At 36.5% G+C, this 26,791-nt stretch overlaps 1 protein-coding gene across 1 annotated transcript in view; it reads left to right on the top strand.

The window, feature by feature from the left end:
* Nucleotides 1-26,791, top strand: part of KDM5A (lysine demethylase 5A) — a 107,673-nt gene that overhangs the window by 21,087 nt on the left and 59,795 nt on the right. Inside the window, 8 exon segments of the mRNA XM_021001451.2 lie at nucleotides 218-376; nucleotides 9,985-10,166; nucleotides 12,287-12,449; nucleotides 13,536-13,655; nucleotides 16,889-17,083; nucleotides 22,809-22,990; nucleotides 23,934-24,058; nucleotides 25,568-25,718. Coding sequence (XP_020857110.1) covers nucleotides 218-376; nucleotides 9,985-10,166; nucleotides 12,287-12,449; nucleotides 13,536-13,655; nucleotides 16,889-17,083; nucleotides 22,809-22,990; nucleotides 23,934-24,058; nucleotides 25,568-25,718 — 1,277 coding nt within the window.

Below are 26,791 nucleotides of genomic sequence, written 5' to 3'. Positions count from 1 at the left end.
TTTGAAACAGCTTTCTGTAGAAAAAGGTTAATTACAGTTACAGATGGTTTTCTGAGGAACCCAGCTTGTCTATTTTAAATCCCTGTTACCTAGTGAAAAAATCTGGGATCTAGTCTGCCTGGACCTGGGAGCTTTAGAGGTTTGTCATCTTATAACAGTTGCCCTGCATGTCATGTCATGGTCATTTTTACTTATTAGCCATTCTGTTTTTCCCTAGATGGTGCCCACAGAACTTGTAGAGAAGGAATTCTGGAGACTGGTGAGCACCATTGAAGAAGATGTCATTGTGGAGTATGGAGCTGATATCTCTTCAAAGGATTTTGGAAGTGGGTTTCCTGTAAAGGATGGTCGGAGAAAGATGATGCCAGAAGAGGAGGTGCAAACTTCTGTGTACCTACAGCTAGGCTGAGCTTTGTAGAGCAGCTTTCTGCTCTATAAAGCCTTCCCTTATTATTTTGGACCTGAGTAATTTTGATTTAGTAAATAGATGGTAGGGCCAATATGAAAAGCAAAGAGCACATTTTCACCTTGGAACCTAGACTTCACTAAGTGCAAAGAGCACTTTGACTTGAGGCTTATATGATGATGATAAAAACCACTTCAACTGATTTAAAAAACAGTGAGTTTAATAAGAAGTGAATAAGATATTTGAATCAATTAAATTTTTTTGAGTAACCTCATTTTGAACTTGAAGTGGTTTTTAAAATCAAATTCATTGCTTTTGAACTTTATGCTTGGTAAACCTAGGAAATGAGTCTCAGCCCACCCTTGTTTAACACTTATAATAGATGACATCATACACTTGAGTGCACGCGTGAAAACACACACACACACACACAGACACGAGATTCAATATGATCATGAGGAAGTGTACTTTCCAGGTTCCCAGGGGAAAATGTTCTATGGTTATGTGGGAAAAAAAAAAAGGAAATTGCTTATTTCTCTGCCCTTTATTTTAGTCTTTCTCTTTTCCTATACCTCTGTAATTATCTAGTAAAAATAAGTGGCTAACTACATCTAGTAGAGACGCGTTTTAGAAAGAATAAGGTGTCTTAAAAATTGGTAACACTTGTTTTGACATCACCTTTCCCAACCCATTGCATCATCCCTTGTAACAAAGGCCAAAAAGAAAAGAGAAAAAAGGAGTTCAGCAAATCTGAGACAGATAGTATATGTAGTGTTCTGTAACTCCACCTCTGCAAAGGAGGCAGAGAAGTGCACTTTCTTATCTCTTCTCTCAGGCCAAGCTTGGTCATTATAATTATACAGTATTCAGTTTAATTTTATGAGTGTTCTTTCCGTTTACTTTTTATACATGGTTTTCTTGGATCTGCTTTTGTAGTGTGCATCAATTCAGATGTCTTCCCATGCTTCTCTGACTTCTTCATATTTATTGTTTTTATAGCCCAGTAATGTCGTTATATTTGTGTACCACAGTTTGTTTAGCCATTCCAATCTCATTATTTGTAGTTCTTTGCTACCATGAAAAGTGCTGTTATGAATGTTTTGTTATATATGGGATGTTTCTGTCTTTGACCTCTTAGTAGTAGGATCTCTAGATCAAAGGGAGCTTTTTTTTTTAAAGCATAATTCCAAATTACCTTCCTGAATGGTTAGACCACTTTCCCTTACTCTTTAAATCACTTTAGACCTGTCTGATTCCATTCATTTTCTTTATAGTCCTATCCAGTTCTGCCCAATTCCTTTTTAGCACTACCCAACTCTTTGTTATTCTAGCTAGTTAGGGTTTTTTTTTTATATTCTCTTAAACTTTCACTAGTTCTGGGTGGGTTTCACTTGTTCTAGTCTAACTCTGTAATGGAGGTCAGGAGAAAGCCATGATGTTTTTGTGAATGGAAGGCCCAAATCAAGAGCAACAGGTTGCTTTTTAGATGTAGAATGGACATTTGGGCTTTCACCAAATGAGGGAGAGGCTGATTACAAAAACAAGGAGAAAGAGCATCAGTTTCCTGAAAAATGGTTTTGAGAGAGGGAGGGAGACTGTCTCTGTGTGTGTGTGTGTGTGTGTGTGTGTTTGTGTGTGTGTGTGTGTGTGTGTGTGTGTGTGTTTGCTTGCCACCAAGCCTTTTTAAAAAAATCATATTTTATTTTTTCAATTAACAAAAATTGATTTTTCTTTCCCTCCAGCCTTTCCCCCCACCATTTAAAAAAAGAAAAAGAAAACCCTTGTAACAAATATGCATAGTCAAGCAAAGCAAATTCCCACATTGGCCATGTCCAAAAAAAACATATGTCTCCTTCTGCACCTTGAGTCCATCACATCTCTGTCAGGAGGTGGGTAGTATGCTTTATCATCGGTTCTCTGGAGTCATGGTTGGTCATTTCATTGATCAGAGTTCTTAAGTATTTCAGAGTTGTTTGTTTTCACAGTGTTGTTATTGTGTAAATTGTTCTCCTGATTCTGCTTGGTTCTCCTTGCATCAGTTCATACAAATCTTCCTAGGTTTCACTGAAGCCATCCTTTTCATCATTTCTTATGGCACAGTAGTATTCCATTACATTCATATGCCATAATTTGTTCAGCCATTCCCCAATTGATGGGCAGTGTTTTCTTAGTTTCCAGATCTTTGCCACCACAAAAAGAGTTGCTGTAAATATATTTGGACATATAGGTCATTTTCCTCTTTTTTTGATTTCTTTGGGGTATAGGTCTGGTAGTGATATTGCTGGGTCAGAGGGTATGTACCGTTTAGAAACTTTGGGTGGACTCTATTAGCAGTGCATTAATGTGCCTGTCTTTCATCAGCCTCTTGAACGTTGTCATTTTCCTTTTTTGGTCAACTCTCAAACCTCAGAGTTTGCTTTAATTAGTATTTCTCTAATTATTAATGATTTGGAGTATTTTTTTATGTGGCTACTTATAACTTGGATTTCTTCCTTTGAAACCTGCTTATTCATATCCTTTGACCATTTATCAATTGGGGAATGGCTTTTATTCTTATATATTTGAATCAATTTAAGGAATGGTTTTAACAGGATAATTGGAGAGCTGGAAAGCACATGTACTTTTTAAGGTTTTAAAAAGAGGATGTTGTTTAATCTTACATGTGTGACTACTTATGAAGAAATGTTAGATTATTAATGCTTTGATTTGCTTAAGGGAAGGAGACATCAGTTGACTGCTGTTCATTCCTTCCTCTGAGGTTTTTCTCTGCTATTAATTTTTTTGTTCCTGGGCATGTATCATTTACATTTTTCCCTTTAGTTTTATGTATGGAGAACAAACCAAAGTAGACTGAGTTTTGATTTTGGAGTCAGATTCCAAGTATCAAGTCCTATCTCAAACACATACTTTAGCTGTGTGGTCTTAGAGAAGTTATTTAATTTCTTAGTGTCCCAGGCAATACTCTAAGACTATAAGTTACAGAAGAACTGCTAGTATGAACAGAGGAAGGAAGTTAGCACCACAGGCATTCCCTCTACCAATGAAATTACATGTCCAAACCTCCTTCCTCCACCCTCCATATGTAACAGGAAGAAACAGTATGTAAATGTTCTTTAGTTTTGAAGAAGTGGAAAGTAGGAGATGAATTGTACTAGTGTAGGAAACCCCTGTCTTTCAACCCTGCCATATATTTAATTTTTATAGGAAATATTCTCAGGTTTCTTTGCAGCTGTAGTCTCTTTTTACTTTTCAACCACCTTTCTCAAGGTGAGGAAATTCAGTGGTACAGTGGCCATGCTTTCTGTTTACCCATAGCCAAATACCAGGCAAATGATTTCTTCTGTTTATGTTGTCTTGGCCCTCCATAATCCCTTTCCAAGCATCATAGGAGGCACAAAGCTCCTAGGGCATGGCTGCAATTCTTTATAGTTATTATCTAGTATTGACCGCAGAGTTATTGAATCTTGGAGTTAGAAGAGACTTCAGAGGCCATCTTGTATGACTTATACCTGAAAAAGGCACTCTTCAACAACATACCCAATAAGTGCCTATTCAGACTTTGCGTGAAGACCTCTGGTTGTTGTGGGGAATACGGGTAGGACCCATTACATTTCAAAGCAACCCGTTTTGCCTGTGGCCAGTTCTAATCATAAGAAATTTTTTCCTATGTCGACCCTAAATTTGCTGCCTTTGGATTTTTTACTTATTGTTCCTGGTTCTTTCCTCTCTGGCCACCAGGCGCTAACTCAGAAAAGGAAATAAAATTAGTTTAGCATGACCTTTTCTTTATGAAGCCATGCTAGCTTTTTGTGTTGACAATTTTTCTAGATGCTCATTAAGTATCTCTTTAGTGAGCTTTTCTAGAATTTTCTCAGTAATTGAAGTCAAGGTCATCGGGCCTGTAATTTTCAGACTTTCTTTCCTTTCTTTCTTTTATGGCCAAATATTCTTTCCTTTATGAAAGATCAGGACAACAGTTGCCTTTTCCAGTCCTGTGGTGTATCTTTTGTTCTTTGTCATTTTTTGCATATTACTGATGGTAACTTAGGGATCAGATCTGCCAGAATCTTTCTCTGACTGAGGGTATATGTCACCTGAGGTTGGTGACTTTAATCCATCAAGAGTAACAAGGTTCTCTTGTACTCTCCTTGTGCTCAGGCTTCTTTGTAGCCCTTTAAATCCTCTGTTTCCCATGCAAAGGTTAGTTTCCCTTGCAAAGAAAAAAACAAGCAAAATAAAAATTAGACAGCTAGGACTTCTGTTGTTGGCCACTGTGGCTCCACCCACCTGGACAAGTATTCTCTTATCCTTCCACTGCACCAGTGTAGCTAACACCCTTCTGTTGTCCTGAATGTTTCTTGCCTGCTTCAGCTCGCTCCAAGTGGCACTTCTAAGACCATGAGAGAAACTGGCCGTGCTATTATATTTGTCCTGTTACCTTTCCTGGCATCTGTCTTACATATCTACTTTTAAAAAAATCTAAAAAGTTGGTTTGAATGTTTTCTGTGCAGTCACATCAATCTCTTCAAACAGCTTCTCTCACTTTTTCACCTCACTGAAATAATTTCCTTTTGTGTATTTAGAATTTTATTTTTGGGAGTTTTCTGTTCCTCCTGGACTCATTTCTGTAGAATTATAGTCTTTGGGATCCTGCCTAGCTTTTTTCTGAGCCTTTTGAAATCTGCTTACTCAAAGTAAAGGGTACATGCTATTCTCTCTTTTTTATGCCCACAAACTCTAGTAGCCTTGGGTCACTTTCCTCAATGTTTGCATCATTTCCACCCCAACAAGTGAGAAACAGGTCCAGTGTAGATTTTCCCCTTTTTGGTTCTTTCACCTTGCATTAAGGCAATGCAAGAAGTTATTAGCTTACTCTGATTTGGGGTTGGTGGTGGAGAGAGAGGAGCAAAAGAGGAGAGGGAGGGAGGGAGAGAGAGAGAGAAAGAAAGAAAGATAGAGAGTGTGAGAGTGAGAGTGTGTGTGTGTGTGTGTGTGTGTGTGTGTGTGTGTCTGTGTGTCTGTGTGTGTGAGTGAGTGAGTGCATGTCCCAGCAGGTGTCAAATGATTGAAGTTTTCCATCCATCAATCAATAAACATCAAGTGCCTACTCTGTACTAGGCAGTGTGCCAAATGCTGAGGATACAGAAAGAGGCAAAAGACCTTTCTACCTACCCTCAAAGAGCTTACAAGCTGATAGGGGAGACAACATTCAAACCAAGGATACAGTGGATCTGCTGGATTTGGCCTAAGTCAGGATACATCTGGATTCTAGTGTATAATTGATTGATCATTTCCCTCCATTTCCTTAATTTCCTCACATGAATATACCTTCTCGATGTATATCACTATCTCATCCCCTCTTTTCCTCTACTATTTCTTTTGAATAAGTTATATCGATCTGGAACCATAATCTCTATCCAGTCATAAGTTTAATTTGGCCAAGGTCAGTAATCTCTATGAGGTCATCAGGCCAAATATTCCTTGCTAATGCCACATCTAGTTCCTCTTGCTTGTGGCTTAAATATTGGAAGTCTCTTTACAGACATTTGGGACCATGGGCCTCAATAGTTCCTTTCTTGGATTTTGTTTCTTAGTAACTTCTGGGTGTCTCTGCTGCTGTTCTTCATTCATTGTACTTCTCTGTATGGTATTTAGTCTGGTGGATATGCATAGGCAGTTTTTCTCCCTCCTCAGTTCTTTTTAGCTTAAAGCTCTTTTAAATTAGATTTGTAGGATATCCAATAGAGCTGTTGTTCCCAGACTTTATTTGGGACACTCTATCTGGCCAACAGTCTCTCTATATTTTAAGCTTATTCAAGAAATCCAAATGTCAGTCAGACACTGTCTTTTTAAACAAAGGTTCACTTCCCAAATAAAATTTCTCTTCTTCATTCCTTACTTCCAATGGCTAGACAGTGAGGGAAAAAAACCGCAGCCTGAGCCCAAGACTTGATAATCTTTGGCAATGTTTTTTAGCCTAGTGCAGTGCTTGGTACATAGTAGCTGCTTAATAAATATACTGATCGTTTGATTTAGTTTTCTTATGACTAAATAGTTTGTGTCTGCGTGTGTTACTAGATGTGGATCGTTGTCTCCCATTTTTTTAAAGTCTTGTGAGGTTCTCTGTTTTGTTTTGATTACGTGCCCTAGACAGGAAACCATTTTTCTCGTATTTCATATCAATAAAGAGCTACCCTCAGGAACCCCAGGTAGGAATCACAGACCTGCTGTTGCTTCTTCCTCTGACCCTGTCTGTCAGCTCTACTCCCTCTATCTTGTCAACCTTGGGAGAACAGGCAGCTGCTGCTGTTCAGCTCCCTTAGCTTCCTCTCCTTTGATCCATCAAGGAGCTTCTTTTCCTCCTCTTCCTCTTGTATGAGATAATCTTGCATTCTGCAACTACCGATACTTCCCTTCCTCCCTGAGGACATCTTTTTTTTAGGATCCCTGCTGAGGCCCTCCTTCTATTTTCATTAGAGTTGTTGTTCCAATAATGTGAATGGAGGAAAGGCTTTCCTTGAGTACCTGTGCCTTTTCCTCCTGGAGGAAGACCAATTGCTTTTGGAACAGACAGTCATTTGGCCATCTCTCACTCTGCAAGTCACTGCGTTATTTTTCTTGTTCTTGGTGTTGATTGAGATTTTTAAAAAAAATTATTTATGAGTGTTTACACTTTGCTAAGTGTTATGCTTTGTTTGGAAGCCAGTGTGAGCTCTTAAGCTATACCCAGCTTTCTTTGGTTAATTTCAGCAACTCCATTGCCACACCAGAGGTGCTCCCCTATCTGTCTCACCAACTCACTCTACCTAACTAGGCCATTGTACTGATTTGTTTTGCCTACCACTTTGTTCTACTTCCTTTTTCTTACTTCTTGTCCCAGCTACCTTTTTCTTGGGTCCTTCTTGAATCTTTCCTTTCAGGTCCTCACATCTCAACCTTCCTTATTCTTTTTCCATTAACTTTCTCTCACTGAAGTAGAAAGTATATTCTGGTCTTGGAAATCATCATACCTTTAAATTTTCTTCAGTTTCTCTTACTAAATTTAATTTCTGCCTTCACAAGGTCGTTCCCCTTCAAATTACCTACATGATTTCCTTCTCTGTCTTTAGTGTATCTTCTCTTCTCCTCTCTTCTGCTCCTACTCCCACAGAAGCTGGAATGGTCTTAGTGTGTACTCTGTCCTCCCTTTTTTGCTTAGCGTTATTCCATGAAGGTTCTTAGTTTCTTTGTATTCCTCATAATTGTTGATCTCAATGGCATTGTAGTATTATATCACATTAACTTACAGTGATTTATTTTACTCTGTTTTGGGATATTTTAGTTACTTTCAATTTTTTGCGGTTAAATTATTGTTGCAGTTCAAGACTTGTGATAGATTTTTTTTTGGTATTGTTTTTCAGCAGCTCTTTTAAGGATAAAATCCCAACATTGAAATTATTGGTTCATATGGTGTGGTTATTTTCATACTTTATATTTGCACACTGCCAGTTGTTCTCCAGAAGGATTCTTTAAGTTTTCAATTCCACCATCAATGAATGAGTTTTTGTTTCTTTTTAAATGTAAATGTCTTATTGAAACTTTTTTTAAAAAACATTGCCATGTGACATCCAAATGAAGCCCCATTGGTTTTTGAGATTACTATTTCCTTTTCTAGATGTTCATCAGTGAGCCATTTAATAACCTCTTCTTCATTTTGCCAGGATTTGAAGTCAGGTTCACTGGCCTGTAGTTTGTAGATTTCTTTTTCTTTCCTGTTTAGAAATTTGAAATAGGATTTTCCCTTTTCTCTGCGGTATGTTTGCTGTCCTCCATGAAAATTTAGAGATTACTGCCATGTCCACAACATTCTCAGAACTCTTAGATGTGGTTCTTCTGTCCCGGGTGATTTGAACTTTGTTAAGTATGCTGTAACCATAATCCTGTTGGGCAACTAGTGGTACAGTGGATAGTTTGCCAGGCCTGGAGTCAAATCTAGCCTCTGACACTTACTAGCTGTGTGACCCTAGGCAAGTCACTTAACCCTGTTTGCGTCAGTTCCTCATCTGTAAAATGAACTGGAGAAGGAAATGGCAAACCACTCTAGTATCTTGGCCAAGAAAACCTCAAATGGAATCATAAAGAGTTAGATGCGACTGAAACGTATGAACAACAAAATTCATCATCCTACTTATCTTATCTTGGATTTAAGTTACCTATTAGCCATATTTTTGTCTGTCATTTCTAGTCCATAGAGCATTCTCCTTAGCTGAGAAAGCAGAAGGAAAAGATGAATGGGAGCAGCCTTGCTTTGTGTCTTCTGTGATTCAGGATCATTGTTCTGTCTGTAATTAGCATCATGCCTTTTCCCTACCGTATAGCTAAAATTATTTGGGGATTAATTTCCTAGCCAGACACTGTAGTAGAGACAGTGACATTGAAGACCTGTTTTTAGCATCAGATTGTCTGGTACTAGGGTCAAACATGAATTTCTAAGTCTTAACTCATTTTGAAAGTCCAGAAACCAGAGCAGTTCTTGACCTAGCTACTTATTGGTTAGATATTTTACAATCTGTCACATATTATTCATCCCTGAATTTCTTTTAAACTTTTCAATTTTTTCAATTAAAAAATTTTTTAAAATCATGTGTACCTGATGGGTTTTGGGATGAATTATTTTTTAAAGCCTTTGGATATTACTGTTATCTCCCTGCTTTTAGTCTTTGCTTTCTCTAATCTATATTGCATACTGCTTATAGATTAATCTTAAAACAGGTTTCAGATTGTCCCTCTCCTCACGAACCCTCAGTAGTTTCCCATTGCATTACCTGAAGTGGTATGAACTTATATTGATCAATAAAGTCTAAACTAATTTTGGTATTCAAAACCTGCCACAGTCTGGCCTAAACCAATTTTCCCAGCATAATTTTTCATGGTTCCTCCAAATCAGTCCCTTATTCCAACCTAGCTTCTCTGCTCAGTGTCACTAGAACCCATCACAGTGCATTCCTCCATCAGTTGTGCTGTTCCTCTTGCCTGAAATGCCTTTGGTCCTCCCTATCCTTTAAACCTTAGTCCCAACTTAATCTCTTATAAACCTTCTGTGATCACCACAGCCCACAGTGAGTATTCTCTGCCTTGGATTACGACTGTCTATCACTTATTTAGCACTAAACTTTACTACATTTACTACATATTTTCATATGTGTGGGTCTTGTCTCCAACTAGATTATAAGCTTCTTGAGAGGAGAGACTTGTGTCTTAAAATTCATCAGACTCCCTAAAATACCTATCACAGTGTTATTTATACACATGACGATGGGTCACCAAAAAATATTAACTGCTAAGTTGATTTAAGGGAGGCAAAGGATTTAAAAGCCTTGTATTTGTGCTTCAAGTTTAACCAGAGATGATTGAGAGAATTGAGATGAGGCTCAAAGTGTGGTTTAGAGAATTGGTGAGTCGATGACAGTGAAATTCAAATGTCATAGATTCCATATAATGGAATATAGTTATAGAAAAAGGCTCTATGAGCCTCATGATACAGTCTTGCCAATTCAGTCATCTCTAACCTTTCTCTCATACTTTTTATCCTTTGGCAGGAGTATGCCCTTTCTGGCTGGAACTTGAATAACATGCCTGTACTGGAACAGTCTGTCCTTGCACATATCAACGTGGATATCTCTGGTATGAAGGTGCCTTGGCTCTATGTGGGCATGTGCTTCTCTTCATTTTGCTGGCACATTGAGGATCACTGGAGCTATTCTATCAACTATCTGCACTGGTACGAGTATCCTTTAATGATCCTCCTCATTGTACTTTGCCAGTGTAGGTTTCTTTTTGATATGTATACTTACTAAAAGTCATTTGGGGGTAGGGGGCAGATGAATTTATTATTAAGTGATTTATTGGGGAGACCTATCCTATTTAAAAGTAGTTTCTACCCAAAATAAAAATTTGATTTTAAAAAGAAATTGGAAATATCATTGAAGGCTACTTCGTGCTAAGCTCCTTTCCTTTTACTATAGGCTACAACATCCCAGGTCCCTTTCACTTCCAACCTATGTAAGAAGTACAGGCAAAAGTTTTGGACCAAATGATACGTGGCCAATATGTTAGGTAATTCTGGTTGAATCTTATATACCTTTCTAGCTCATTCTGGCTTAATATATATTACTGAATAACTTACCTGAATGGTTAGCCTTTTTACTATGTAGGTAATTTAAGTCCAAATAAGTGGATTAATCCATGAATATGAAACCAAACCTAATTTTCTTGCATTTCCATGTGTTTGTGCTTTTTTAAATGACAGTTTACCCTAAGAAAACTTGAGTATATAGCAATGTACATTATTTACTTCTTTTGAATTGTATTTGTAACCTTTATTTAATTTCCCAGTCATTTGGTTAGTTTTCTGATAACCTCCAGTAACTATCTTTCTCTTTACTCTTTATGTCCCACTTTTGCTATAGAAGGCAGTAGAAAGTCCCATCACTTTCTTACCATAGCCCATTTTGTTTCCACTGTTTGTCACCATGTGAATTGGATTGAGAAATTTGACTTGCAAATAGCATGACTGGTAATTTCAGCATTAGTAGCATGGCCTGGTTATATAGATGTACTATATTAGAATTAGGCTAATAGGCTTTTGGTCTAACCTTGGTTTTGACGTTTGGATTATTAGTTGAACATAATTAGGATGTTATCTAAAAGTGTGCTAGAGGCCAAGACCAGTAACTACAACTTTGAACCTGTTGGGTAGTATGGTTTATCATGTTGGTGTGTCAGCATCCTTTAGAAGAATGCCTGTATGTTATCCATTAAATGCCTCATTGTGTTATGGAGGTGACCCTAGGTGCCTGAAGGCTGTGTCATTGGTGCCAAAGCTCTAGCAAGTCCTTATAAAGTGGAAGAGTTTCAGGTACAGCCTGCTGTACTTCCGTTATGTAAGGGTGAGCATAAGTTAGATTTGAAGAAGATCATCATCAGAAAGTTGGCCACCAGGTTATTCATTTGTGCTTCTGCAACTAACTTCTGCTAGTGTTAAGAACAACTAATATACCTTTACCAAGGCCTAGAGGGGTTGCAGCCTGTAGCTCTCAATGAGGTTCCCCTCACTATGATGAAACCACAGATTCTCAAAATGTTAGCACAAATATCCTTCATATATGAAGATGTTAAAGATTCATGGTTGGTGTAGTATGTATTTTTTGAGGTATTTTTCCAGGTCTGATCATGTCACCTTTACTTAATAAACTCCCGTGACTTCCTGTTGCCTCCAGGAGGAAATCCAAAATGCTCCGTTTGGCATTCAAATCCCTTCATAACCTAGCCCCCTCCTGTCTTTCATGTCTTTTTATGTCTTACTCTCCTGGCTATTCTATGAACAACACACTCCATCTTGTAGCTCCGAGCATTTTCTATGGTTGTCTTTCATGCCTAGAATGCTTTCCACTTTCACTCAGACAACTGACCTCCCTGGCATCTTTTTAAGTACCAACTAAAATCCCACCTTCTACAGGAAGCCTTCCCCAACCCCTCTTATTTCCAGTGCTTTCCCTCTTTTAATTTTTTCCTATTTATCCTGCATATAGCTTGCTTCATATATATTTGTTTGCATGTTGCCTCCCTTGTTATATTGTAAGCTCCTTGAGGGCAGGGGCTGTCTTTTGCCTCTTTCTGTATCCTTAGAGCACAGTGCCTGGAACATAATAGGTGCTTAATAAATTTTTTTTGAATTGTATTGAAATATATTGCTCAATTAACAAACGTGTGTGGTCTGTCATTTGTGAGCTAACTGTCAGGATTTTGGACATACTGAAGTTGGTTGGTTGAGATTGACCGTATGTCTTTATCCTTATTCAGCACCTGTTGTGCCTTGCCTAAGAGCTATTTTTTCCCTAGGGGGGAGCCAAAGACATGGTATGGTGTCCCATCTCATGCTGCAGAACAACTGGAGGAAGTGATGAGGGAGCTGGCACCTGAACTGTTTGAGTCCCAGCCTGATCTCCTTCATCAGTTAGTCACCATCATGAACCCCAATGTACTGATGGAACATGGTGTACCTGTGAGTCTGTTTGTGTCTCTCTTCAGTACTTTTAACTTGAAGTTATTTCACATTTTGATTTGAGTAAAAATAGACTATTCTGTGGTTAGTTAAAAGGGTTATTTTGAAATATGAGTCAGATTATACTTAACAGATCCTATTTAAGTGGAATATTTTGAAGAGTAGTCTTTTGTTTTCATTAGGGCATTTCATCCTATGTTAGTACAACCTCATAACTTATATTATTGTTGTTTAATCAAAAGCCATTGTTAAATAAAAGCCAAGTGTTTTAAATGGCAACCCTATGGGTTAATCCTTTTGCTCGTGAGAATTGCATTTCATATAAGGATTTTGTAATCATTTAACCTGGTGACCTAATGAAATAAATATATTTCATCCAAACATTTTTATTCAATATTTTAATGCTAAGATGTATTCTTAAACTTATGTAATAAGTACCTTGTAAAGCACTACTTTAACAAATTGATTAGAGACAGATATCTAACTTTACTTGAATAAGGAAGAAAATGTCCAGATTAAGTAACTTTAATAATTCTGCTTTCCTCTAGAGTGAGGATTTTATTCTAAGACCTTTCAAAGGGCGAATTTAAGTATTTTTGAACAAAGCTGGATTAGTGACAAAAAAACTGGTTTTGGGGTGACTACCAAAGATTGGGGTCTGGTTAATTCCCAAAAGGTGTCCATATGTGTTAGGAGGAAATTTTTATCTTTCCCATTGTACTTTATAGCATGAATGGAGGGAAAATTCCCTTGAATGCCAACTTTAGCCAGTATACAGTTTTGAAGGTATAGGAAACATTTGGTACATTAAGAATTTGTTATTTTGGAATCTCTTTGGCTACTAATTATGGTATTTGGTAATTTCAGTGTTAACAGGAAGAGTTTTTCCCTCCAGAGGAAAAGCTCCTAGCTATTTCTAAAAACCTTGATTCATTTTTTCCCCCTTGGTGTAAATGTAGTGGGATGCTTGCTGTTTCTAGTTCGAAAAAATATTTCTAAAATAGCTATCTTATAAAAATATGTCTTTCTCTTCCATGTCTCTCCTCCCCCCACTTTTTTGTATTTCATTCCCTAATTTGCATTCAGGTATTCAGGACCAATCAGTGTGCAGGAGAGTTTGTCGTGACATTTCCTCGCGCCTATCACTCTGGATTTAACCAGGGCTACAATTTCGCTGAAGCTGTGAACTTCTGCACTGCTGACTGGGTCTGTTCTTGCTAGTGGCTTTTGTTTATCTGCCAACAAGTTTGTGATATGTAGCTTAGTCAGTATGTTTGCTTAGGTAGGCGGTGAGTGGGGTTCATAAATCGGAGTGGAAAGGTCAGACAGAGTTTCTATCACAGTCTTCATTTGGAGGGTTTATAATTAATAGCTTTTAATCCATCCCTTATTTCTAATTCATCCTGTCTGACTTAAAAATGAGCAATTGATGCCCATAGTTCTTTGCTTTTATAGGTGTCTTCTTTAAGCTTTTTGTTTTTGAGCACTATTGTCTTTAAGCTTTTGCAAATTTTTGTCATCAGAAAGATGACTTAAACATGCCGGGGTGATTTGTGGCATTCATTTAACAATACTGTATTGATCCAGAGGTAGGCTATTCTTTGAATGTAGGCCACATTCCTAAAATGAGCTCTCGCAAAAGAAAATCATTTTCAGGTATACGTTGAAAAATATTTAGACAAAAATACTGTGAAAGCTCTTCTAAAAAACATTTAAAGTCAAATAAAGTTCTAACCACTGATGCTTCAGTTTTGTTGTGAAGGCAGCTCAGGTTCTGAAAAGTTATACGACTAGCATATAAACTGTCACAGGTTTTACTAAATGGGAAAGGCTTTACCACAGTCCAAGGATCACCTGTCCACTGGTTCATACCAGTAGATTGGCCATTTTATGATGAAATTTTTAGTTGTCAAACTACATTTTAAAAAATGACCATTGATACTTTTATCTTTGTCACTTTGTCATTCCTACTAAAAATGTGATTATATAATAATAAATTTGGGCTTTGTACAACCCACATTTTGTGGGTCTGGAGTTGGGAGCATGGCATTTAAATACAGAACCGTGTCTTAGAGCAACAACGAAGTGTCTAGCAGTGTGGTTTTTATTGAAGAGAGGACTTGACCTTATTTTCTTCTCACTGATGGCAAATCAGATAATCCCTTCCCCCTTCTCTATTACTTTTGCTGCCATTTTATATCTATTTCAGTTGAGAACTTTTTTTCAAATCTAAAGAGTAATTACAGCATTGAAACTTAAGTGTGATATAATGAAAATAACTTTTGTATGTAATGTGAATAGTGCTACCAATGATTGCTGGGGGCACTCTGCTGTCCTTGGGGGATGATAGTAATAATTATATCAGGTCAAATGAACGTGGGATTGCATATTTTAGGATATGGTGTTTTTAACATGTAATTTAATTTAATTTTTTTATTTATTTTTAGTTTTCAACAATCACTTCCATAAGTTTTTTAGTTTTTTATTTTCTTCCCCTCCCTCCCTGATTCCCTCCCCTAGGTGGCATATAATCTTATATAGGCTGTACATATACATTCCTATTAAACATATTTTCACATTTAGGATATAGTCTTTCGGAAGTTCCTTGTATGGTAAGACTGTGATGGCCACCAGTCTTACAATTTTGTTTTTTGTTTTACTTTGGTTTTGGTGACTCCTTAACTTTAGCTATATCTATGTAGACTAGCCTGATCGTTAGGACTATCTGTGAATTCAGTAACTCCCACAGTGATTTAGAGGTAAAGCAGAAGCCCAATGAAAAAAGAACATTCATTAGAACTTAAAAGAGAGATAACAGCATAACAGTCTCATTAAGTATAGGCCAGTGTTACTGCAGTCTGACAAACAGATGAAACAAAAGCTGTCCAAAAGGGAGGATCATACAAGTTTGTTGATGATCTCTAATGCTTGATTTTCTTTCCTTTTTTATTAGTCTTTTTTCTATTTCATTCTTTCTAAAAAGTAGTTATTAGGAGGTAGCAGAAAATCCAAGTCGTGTTTTTTTTCTTTCCAGCTCAAGAGTTTAATATTATATATTATGTGAGATAATATGTATAGGGTATTTTGCAAACCATATAAACATCAGCTATTAATTCCAGTTTTTTATTAGAATAATAGTATGGCCATAAATTAAAGTGATTTTCTTGCATGATTTATGGATATTAAATCTGTAATTACTTCTTTATTCTGCCCCAGGTTGTATATTACTACAATGGAGAAATTTCATATCATTCTTTTCTTCTATAGAGTGTTTTCACATAGATAATCTCTTGTATTATAATTGGATAAAGCAACTTGTTAGTTTCTTTTTTTTTTTATTTGGGAAATTGAGGATTGGTAAAATTCGGAACTTGTCCAAGGTTGGACAATCCCTGGTAAAATGATTACTCTTACTTTGGGTTTAACTCCCCAATCTAGTGTTGTTCTTACTGGGCAATGCTGTTTCCCATAAAGGATCAGCGAGGGAGAGATTTGAAACTAATGACTCAAGCAAGGCTATTAACTTGACTGTTTTTCATTTATTAGCAGAGGAACACAAACAATAATTTTCATGTTTTTGTAATTTTCACAAAAGCATTCATTAAAAAAAAAATTCCCATTAACATTCTTCCTTGACAGAACTCAGTTGTATCTAAGTAAAATTCTTAACAGTATAAATTATTTATAAACAACTGAATAGGAATTATATTATTAATTTTCATTAAGAAAAATAAAGTTGGAAACAGTTTCAAATTAGCAATTAATTTTTAAAATACCAAATGATATACTCAGTGACTTAATTTGATCTGCTGATTTTAGTTACTTCTCAAGACATAATGGGTAGGTGCTTAGCCCTGTCTTCTAAATAGTTTGCCTTTGGGGCAGCTAGGTGGTGCAGTGGATAGAGCACTGGCTTTGGATTCAGGAGGACCTGAGTTCAAATCTGGCCTCAGAAACATAACACTTATTAGCTTTGTGACCCTGGGCAAGTCACTTAACCCCATTGCCTAGCCAAAAAAAAAAAAGTCTGCGTTTAGTGTGCTTTGCTCTGTTACTAGATGGTGATTATTTCATTTATGTCTTTGTTTACCTCTGAACTGTGGAGGTCAAGGAGAGTGGGTTTAATATGTTGACTAACCATCTATCCTGTGGTTACTTCAAAGTGGAATATCATTCTAAACTTTCTATAACGTTTCAAACCATTTTTTTGGAATGCTTTACAAAGCATTTCTAAATATTCTAAGCCCAATAACTAACTAAATAAATAACAATGTTTATAGTATCTGTCTGCCTGTAAAGCTCAAATGAAGTGTTATATGTAAAACTTTGCAAACTTTAAAGCGCTATATAAATGCTAGTTATTATTATTATTATTATTCTGCATTATAGAATGTAACGTAGACAAGTAATTCGATTTGGGTATCCTTTCATGGCTTCAGCTGCCTATTGGACGTCAGTGTGTGAATCATTATCGACGACTAAGGCGTCACTGTGTGTTCTCACATGAGGAACTTATCTTCAAGATGGCTGCAGATCCAGAATGCCTTGATGTAGGGCTTGCTGCTATGGTCTGCAAAGAAATGACCCTTATGACTGAAGAAGAGACACGACTGAGGGAGTCTGTTGTACAAATGGTGAGTAAACTCAGTGCTACTTCTGTAAGAAATACATTACAAGAAGAACATGTACAGCCCAAGTTTTCACTATAGTTTACTTCAGAAGCCTTATTGAGTCAGTATCTGATTAATTGAGCTAATGGCAGCAGGTGTTTTCAGACCTTCTTTCATCAAACCTCCCATTCCACCCCCTTCATAACTACTAAACTCCTCTCTTACTTTACTAAGAAGATAGAAGCAACTGTTGTAAACATCATGCTTTTCCTTTTTCCCCCTTCTGTAAATCTGGAAACTCCTTGATATCCTTTCCCATTCTTTCTTCCTTTACTCTAGTCTCAGATATTAGCACTTCTTGCCAAAACCATTCCCTCTATCTGTGATACCATCCCCTTATGTCTTCTCCAGCAGATTGCTTCCCAATCATCTGCTCTTTGTCTCTTAAGTTCATTCTTTCCCTATCTTCCTATATCTTTCCTACTTTTAACAGCCAAACTCCTGGAAAATACTTGTTGCTTTCGCTTCCTCTTTGCTTACTTCTTAACATTATGTTTTATGATTTAAAAATGTTTTTGCTGATATCTTGTTTTTTTGTTGCCCTCATTTCTGAACACATACCTGGAACAAAAAAAGGAAAGAAAAGTAATTTTGCAAAAACAGTTATCACATCTACTGAATCTGAGTCTAAACAACATGCCATGGTTTCTCCCACTCTGCACAGAAGGGTGGGAGGTAGCACCACTATTTGCATAAAGGAAGGGCGATTTGGTGTGTCCCATATGCCCATTTCTTGTAGACATATGATGTAATAACAAATGGCGAGATGTAAATGTGTTAAAAAGTTGTTAACATCATGTTTTCCTTTTAGGAAGTATGAGAAACTTTGTGAGTCAGAAGGAAGTGTACCATTGGATTAATGGTGACTTTCTCTATGAGTTTCAGTGATTCTCCCCCCGCCCCAACTTCTTAATCCTTTGTAACATGGCTCATCACTCACCTGGAATTACTTTCTCCAAATCTGATTGCCTTTTTTCACTATTCATCCTTTCTCTCATGTTCCCTTCCACTCCATTGGGGGAAAAAAAAAAGGAAAAAGCCCTTGTAACTAACATGTATTGTTAAGCAAAACAAATTCCTACATTGATCATGTCCATAAATGTATGACTTATTATGTTTCTTGAATCCTTCACTTCTCTTGTTAGGTAGTAGTCTTCTTCATCATTATTTCCCTAGACCCCTGGTTGGACATTGTGTCATTCTGAGTTTTTAAGTCTTTCAGAGTTGCTAGTCTTTTCGTTGTGGTAGTATACATTATTCTCCTGGTTCTGCTTTTTTCATTTTGCATCAGTTCATCCAAGGCATCGTGTTTCTGTGAAGTTGTCCCATTCATCATTTCTTATGGCACAGTAGTATTCCATTGTTTTATTTTTTTGTTGAATAATAAAAGCATTTGTGAAGTGCTTTCTGTTTACACAGTAAGAAATAGAAAACCAACACAGTTCCTGCTCTTAAGGGGCTCACATTCTAATGGGGGAGATAACACATATGGAACATTTCAGCTGCAAATCATATGGAAAACTCCTGTGGTCCTTATGGTAAAATGACAAAGTAGATGTTAATGCCTTTTTTTTAATGTCTTATAAAATTATATCAGTTTCTGATGTTGAACCATTTGACAGGGCCAAGGACTTTGTTGTCATTAGCTTTCTTTTTGGAGTTTTCAGTAGCTATGGCTGTTGTATCCTAATCTTCCACAAAGTCTCACAAACCACCACACTTTCCAACTTTGTTTTCTCTTTCAACTATGCTATCTTGTACTGGTTGTTTTAGTTGAAATTATTGGTGTCATTTTTGAGTTATCTATGTCTTTAACTTCATATACGTAGTTTCTTTTATTGCTTAAAATTCTGAACTTAAACGCCAAATAAAACAACCATTTCCATATATGTTGTAAATGGGGGAGGATTTTACATGAAACTCTGAATATTTATTATATGGAGCTTGCTTTTCTTTTAAAATACATAATTTCAACAGGTAACTTTCAAAATTCCCCTATTTTGTTATATGTGATTCCTATTGGCCTGTCTTTTGTTCACTTATCTCCCTTTACCCTCCCCCCAACCCCATCCCCTACCTAGTTAAATTAAACTGTCATTTTTTCCTTTGAAATGTTTTTCATGTCCACCCTTCTTTCCCATTCCCATTCATTGACCTCATTCAGTCCTTTAGTACTTGAAGTAATTGTAATAATATATTGTTGGATTCTCTGACTTTGTTTTCCTTACTCCCATCTATGTTTTCTCTACTACTATCAGACATTTTTGGAAACACAACTTTTATATGTTATTACTTTGTTTAAATACTTTATTTCCTCTTTTCTAGCATATTAAGTCTAAACTCCTTGCTTGGCCTTCAAGGCCTTGGTGCACCGGCCACTGTATTATTTCTTACTAACCTCAGTCTCCCTCTGCTGTAGATAGGCTTGTTCCCTCACCTGCTGTATGCCTCTCCCCATGTTATCCTCTTCATCTGGAATTCTCCCTTCATCTTCTTGTCTTACATAGTGTATTAAGGCCATCTAATTTCCACCTATCAAGCCTTCCCAGTCTTTATTGTTTTTTTTCTTTCCACTCTTATTTTTGGTCTAAGCCATAACGTTTAGCATTATTCTTGTTTGATAATGCACATCTTAGGGATTAAGATGTTCACATAAGTGACTCAGGTGACTAAATTACTATGTAAGCATCAGTTTTTTAATGGTATTTGAAATATTTCTAAAATGAATTATTACTGTGTGAGTGAGAATATATGTTGTATTCCTAAAAAGAGATCTTTGAAAAGAAAATAAGTATGTAAGCATATACTGAAAATAACAATGATTTCATGCCTCACTTAGCTTTTGTAAGATGGGCTAGATTTGAGGGAAGAGTAAGGCCAATCTCCTTTGTATTTCCCTGCTTATTAAACAGAGCGTATACTAGGTTGAGAGCTGGCCTTAGGATTAGCAATAGTCAGTAAGTTAGTAGCGTTTGTTAAGTGCCAGGCCCTGTGCTAAGCACTGGGTATACAAAGAAAGCAGAAGGTAGTGCTGGCTCTGAAGGAGCTTGCAGAGTTCAAGTACTGCCTCTGATACATACTACCTTTATGACTGTTGGCAAATCACTTAAATTCTCAGTGACCTGGGCAAGTCTGAAAAGAGTATCTAAGTTGCAAAACAGATGCCAATGTGCATTGGTAGAGGAAGTTTGTTGTTGGTTTTTTTTGAGAGTTCTCTATATCCATGAGATCATAGGTCCCACTCCCTGAAATATATTGATAATTCAAGATGATTGTCACGAATCAGTTACCATATTGTGGTAAGATACTACAGTTGGTTTTTTTTGGGGGGAGTCATCTTACTTACTTCTAATTGCTCTCCCCTTTCTCAGCTCCAGCCTGTTGTAGCCTGAGAGCACAACTGAGACTTAAAATTTTATGTAAAATAAGTCAGTACACTTTGAATGAAGCCCTAAGACTTCTGTCTTTTAAAACACAAGTTTCAGTGCATGGGTTTTATTCTAACCATTTCAGTTATTCAAAGTTTTTTGCCTTACTTCTGGAATCTGATACTGAGGTTACTGGAAGTAAGATGGGATGCTACTGTACTATGTTATTTTGTTCAGTTTTGTGTCATGTGTTATTCTTGTCTTCTGAGCTAAATTGTATGCTAAATTTATGGAATACAGGGATTGTATGTTATAATTTTATCTTCTTTATTCTCTCCTCCACCTCCATCACTTAGGACAGGGTTCAGCGCATCAGATCAGTAAATTTTTCACCATTTGGATCAATACCTTTGTTACTGTGAGGCTATAGTAATCACATTAGAATATTAGTTTGTGGTATTATCTTTTTGTGGAACATCTGTGATATAATAAAAACGATGAGTAAAGTATATAGTGGTCTAAGCAAGATGTAAGATTACAGCTTGCCTCCAGGTATAAGTTTTTATTGATATTTTCTCTTCCTTATGTCATAATAGTTATTTCCAGTATCCCTCCCATTTCCACTTCCTTCTCCAGACAGCCATCCCAAATAACATACAGTATTTTTTAAAGAGGAAAAAAAGCACAACTGATTGTTACATTGAAAAAATCTGACAATGCACAGTGTGTAACACCTGTGGACATCCCACTTCCACAAAGGGTGTGGGTTGAGCTGTCCTCTCATATCTCTTCATATCATGCTTGATCTTTATAATTTTGTTATATTAACTTTTTTTTGTATGTGATTGTTTTTTTCCATTTACATTGTTGTAGTCCCTATGTAAATTGTTTTTAGTTGTGGTTACTTCACTCTGCATCAGTTCATGTAGACCTTTCTATGCTTCTCTGTATTCATCACATATATCATTTCTTATAGCACAATAGTATTCCATTACATTCATGTACCACAGTTTATCCATTCACATTCCTGTACCACATTCCTCAATCAGTAGGTATCTATTCTCTCTTCCCCCCCGCCCCCCCCCCAGTTCTTGGCTATTACAAAAAAGGCTGCTATAAATATTTTGGTGTATATGGGGACTTTTTTCTCATGGATGACTTCCTTAAGATATAAGGCCTAGTAGAGGAGTCTCCGGTTCAAAGTATATAGACATTTTAGTTGTTTTGTGTACTATTTCACAGCTCCACCAGCAGTGGGCCTCTAATTCTAGCATTGAGTAATGCCCTTATTTTTGGTATGATAGTATTGTCAATATTCAATCTGGCAATGAATATTGCTATTTTTTGTCATCTTTGCCAGTTTGCAGTGTGTGAATTGAAACTTCAGAGTTGTTTTGATTTACATTTTTCTTATTATTAGGTATTTGGAGCATTCTTTCATGTGGTTGTGAATATTTTACAATTCTTCTTTTTATAACTTTGTTCATATCCTTTGACCACTTATCTGTTGAGGAACTGTTTATTCTTTAGTCAAGACAAGGTTGGGCTTTATGGGGCAATTTAACTATAAATAAATAAAATAAAACTAGAACATATAGACAGTTGGATGTGGAGGACACAAGGATCTTGTTTTAATCCTCAGAAAGTAAAGTGGCACCCATAGAGTTAGAACTGTAAAAGACCTTAGACATTGACCATAATAGAAATGAGAAAACAAAGACCTGCTGAGATTAAATGACGTATTCATAGTTGCACAGTTTTTGGATTTGATAATGGAACCCAGTCTTTCAACTCTTACTCTAGTTCTCTTTCTATTAAATTGGGTTGTTGTCCTGTCCCATTCTAGTTCCTTACTTCAGCCTTGTGTAGGATGCCCACTAGTCAGTTTTTTTAGGTTGGTTTTTACCTCTGGTTGGATAGGATTAGTCATAGGTTCACCACTGCCCCCATGACATAGACACTGTTGCTATCCCTGACAAGTATGAGCATTGTACTTTCTTCCATGCTACCGTTTCTACCCCAAATAAGAAAAGGCTCGCAATACTTCTGTCTTTGTGTATGTTTCAGAGTTATTGCTCAGATTTTAAGCCCTTAGAGGTTGAAAATCGTTTTTGACTATTGAACAGTGTTATATACATATGGGAACGAATGCTTTTTTTATGTTATTTAAGTATAAGATATTGTTTATTGCTTATGTGTTTCTTGGCTTGCCATTAAAGGGAATTGCACCTTCCATGATGGTACCCATAACTAGAAAATAATCATAGGTAATTTTTTTCTTTTTAAAGTTTTTCATTTTTAGTGAAAAAATTCTGTTTCAGGGTGTACTGTTGTCTGAAGAAGAGGTGTTTGAACTTGTTCCTGATGATGAGCGACAGTGTTCAGCTTGCAGAACTACATGCTTTCTCTCTGCTCTTACTTGTTCCTGTAACCCTGATCGGCTTGTGTGTCTCTACCATCCTGCTGACTTATGCCCTTGCCCCATGCAGAAGAAATGCCTTAGGTATGAAAACGAATCACCTTCTTTTAAGCTCTCTACCATCTTCTTGTTTGGTAAAAAACATCGTAGCTAGGAATCTGCAAACGCAGCTAGAAAGATGGAGATAAAGTTTTAAAGATGTAGGATAAGCTGAGAAGTTGAAAATCCAGGCAGGAAGCTAAAAACGTAGCTATAAACTTACAAGCATACCAAAAAAGTAAGACATCTAATGAAAGGTTACAAATTGAGTGGGAAACTTACAGACCCAGCTAGAGGCAGCGTGGTGGCACAGTGGACAGAATGCTAGATCTGGAGTCAGGAAGACCTGAGTTAAATTTGTCCTCAGACACTTACTAGGTTTGTGACCCTGGGCAACTCACTAAACTTCTGTCTACCTCAGTTTCTTCATCTGTAAAATTGAGCCCTACCTCATGAGGCTATTGGGAGGGTCTAATGATTTTTGTGATGTACTTAGTCAACCTTAAAGGACTTTGTGAATACTAATTATTATTACACTTGTTATTAAGATTATTATTAAATTGGCAAACCAGCTAGAAATCTGCAAAAACAGCTAGAAAGCTGAAATTCTAGCAAGAAAGCTGCAAACACGACTAGAAAAATGGAGACCTATGTATAAAAGCCTACAAACATAATCATATAGCTGAAAAGCTCTCTTATCCTTGGTGTTTAATGATTATTTGTTAAATTTCTAGAAAAATGGAATTGTATTTTCTCATCAATATCTCCTGTTTTACAATTCCCATAAATTTTGTTCTGATCTTGGAAGCTAAAATTTAGCCTCATTAGGTATTTGTTATGTTTCTTCTTCTCCTTTTGGCATTCTTCTAGATCAGGCTGCCATTCCACTGCCTCTTGTATTCTTCTTTGACTGCTCATGTGTGTAGGACTTAATTTCCTTCAATTTGTTAGAATTTTTGAAGTTTTTGCTGTTATGTCTTTTCACTAGGTACCGGTATCCATTGGAAGACCTTCCTTCTCTCTTGTATGGTGTTAAAGTCAGAGCACAGTCCTATGACACTTGGGTCAGTCGAGTTACAGAGGCATTGTCAGCGAGCCTCAACCACAAGAAAGGTTAGGTTTCCAATACAAGAAGGATTATTTCTCTAGTAGAGGATTTATATGTTGGTTATCTTATGCAAAATCATTTTCCTAAGGGTACAATAGGTGGGATGAGACTCTTGTTTTTTCTCTTCTAAAAGCCCTCCCAGACCACCAAGAGAACTTTGGACTCTTTTGAAGTTTGTGGCAAATGGATTGACTAAGAATGAAATGGCCTTCTCTGTGGGAATGGATGTCTAGAAGAAAAAGTTGACATCTTTAACCTTTTTATGTCACAGATCCCTTTGGCAGACTATTGATGCCTATGGCCTGCTTCTCAAAATTATGTTTTAAAATAATTTTAAAAACATGTATTACAATGAAAATTTGAAACAAAATTATAAAAACATTTTAAAAAAATAACAAATTCATGGACACCAGATGAAGAACCTTGGCTTTGGATCAGTGATTTGCATTAGATGTAAGGTTCTCTTTGGGTGATGATTGTTCTCAACATACTAATATAGAAGGCAGATTGGATGAAAAAGAAGTTTCTCACATGGGAGAAATTGTAGCACAGAAGAACAAGCATCTAGTGAATTATTTTTATTGGGCCAGTAAGATTTTCTCAGCTGCAACTTGCTGATACTAAAAGATGATTCTCTTGTGTAGAATTGGGGTTAAGATTTTAAAATTGCTTTTAAACCTGATTTCATAGTGTTTGCATAGCATTTAAAAACATAATATTTTTTCCCCACAATTGCATGTAAAGAAAGTTTTTTGCATTCATTTTTTAAGATTTTTGAGTTCCAAGTTCTCTACCTCCCAGACAGTAAGCAATTTAATATAGGTTATACATGTTAGTCATGATGTAAAAGAAGACACAGACCAAAAAAGACACACAAAAAATAAACAAAGTAAAAAATAGTGTGCTTCAATCTGTATTCAGATTCTATCAGTTCTTTCTCTGGATGTGGATAGCATTTTTCATCATAAATCCTTTGGAATTATCTTGAATCATTGTATTGATGAGAATAGCCAAGTCATTCACAGTTGATCATTGTACAATATTGCTGTTACTGTGTACAATGTTCTCCTGGTGTTGCTTACTTGCCTTTGCATCAGTTCATGTAAGTCTTTACAGGTTTTTCTGAACTCATCTTGCTTATCAGTTCTTGTAGCACAGTAATATTCTGTTACAATCATATACCACAGCTTGTTTAGTCATTCCCCAATTGATCGGTATCCCCTCAATTTCCAATTCTTTGCCAACACAGAAAGAGCTGCTATAAATATTTTTGCACAAATAAGTCCTTTTCCCTTTTTTTTTAAAATCTCTTTGGGATACAGACCTAGTAGTGGTTGACCAAAGGGTATGCACACTTTTATAGTCCTTCGGGTATAGTTCCGAGTTGATCTCCAGAATGGTTGGATAAGGTCACAGCTCCACCAACAGTGCATTAATGTCCCACTTTTCCCACATCCCCTCCGACATTTGTCATTTTCCTTTTCTGTTTGCATAGCTTTTTATTTATGTTGCAGATGTGATCGAATTGAGAGTGATGTTGGAAGATGCTGAAGATAGGAAGTATCCAGAGAATGATCTCTTTAGAAAACTCAGGGATGCTGTGAAGGAAGCAGAGACTTGTGCTTCAGTGGCTCAGCTACTTTTGAGCAAAAAACAAAAACACAGGTGAGAGTAAAGAATGGTTGGCTCATTTGTACGTTATCTTTTCAATAATTTAATAGTTTTTGTCACTTTTGTGTCCTGTTCATTATAATCAGTCCTTCAGTATTTTGCATTTATGTTCATTGAACATGAACTTTTACCATTGCTCTTGGCTTTTTTAACTCTTTCAGACCTAGGTTTTCCTTCTTTTGGACATTTATGTGCATAATCTTCTAGAATGCAAAAGACAGATCTTCCCCTTCTTCCTCCACCCTACTACTTATATTACAACTTACATTAAATCTAGAACCTGGCCAACAAAATGACAGAATGTGAGGTCATAAGAAAGCCCAATGTCCTAATGCTATTCAAGAATAGTGGTGAACACCTTTAAGTTTAAAGGTAACAAAAGATCCTCAAAGACAATAGTCATTCAGAACAGGAGAAGGAAGAATAAACAAAATGAACGAACAAGAAAAAAATCGTTCATTGTACCTTCATTGGTGGGGGGTAACATCAACAAATACTCTAAGGTAACTCTAAGGTTACTAAAGAAGGAATTATTATTAGTTTGAAAGGATTTGATGTTAGTAAGGGAGAAGAGCTGTTAGCAGTTTTTTAAAAATTGCAAAAATAAAGAGAGAACTGTGGACATTTTAAAAAAACAGATTGATGAGAAATAGAATTGTTCTACTACTTGAGGAAATGCACCCACTCTCTATTTAATAGAGAGGTTGGTGGACTAAGGTGCAGAATGCTACATACGCTATCAGACATAGTCATGCTGTTGGATGGTTTTGCTTGGAATCTAAGAACAAAAGGCATCAGTAATACTTTAAAGAAACCAAATCAAAGGTCAGTTAATCTGGAAAGCTTGATAACTTTGTAAGTAAAAATCATGTAACTAGAGAACAGTGAACAGGAGGGAGAATTTGAATCACTGAATTACTGGAATAAAGTAGATAGAGGGAATCCGAACATATTTCTAGAAATCACACTAGAAAAATTTCCCAGAATAATTGAAGTTAAGGGTCAGACCTTATAGACACAAAAAATCCACCAGATTCTAGGAAGAGTGAATGTCATATTCAACTCAC

The sequence above is a fragment of the Phascolarctos cinereus genome, unplaced genomic scaffold (genome assembly GCF_003287225.1).
Source record: "Phascolarctos cinereus isolate Bilbo 61053 unplaced genomic scaffold, phaCin_HiC Scaffold_1;HRSCAF=81, whole genome shotgun sequence".
Lineage (NCBI taxonomy): Eukaryota > Metazoa > Chordata > Mammalia > Diprotodontia > Phascolarctidae > Phascolarctos > Phascolarctos cinereus.
The sequence above is the reverse complement of the archived record's forward strand: the minus strand, read 5'-3'. Positions and strand labels throughout refer to the sequence as shown.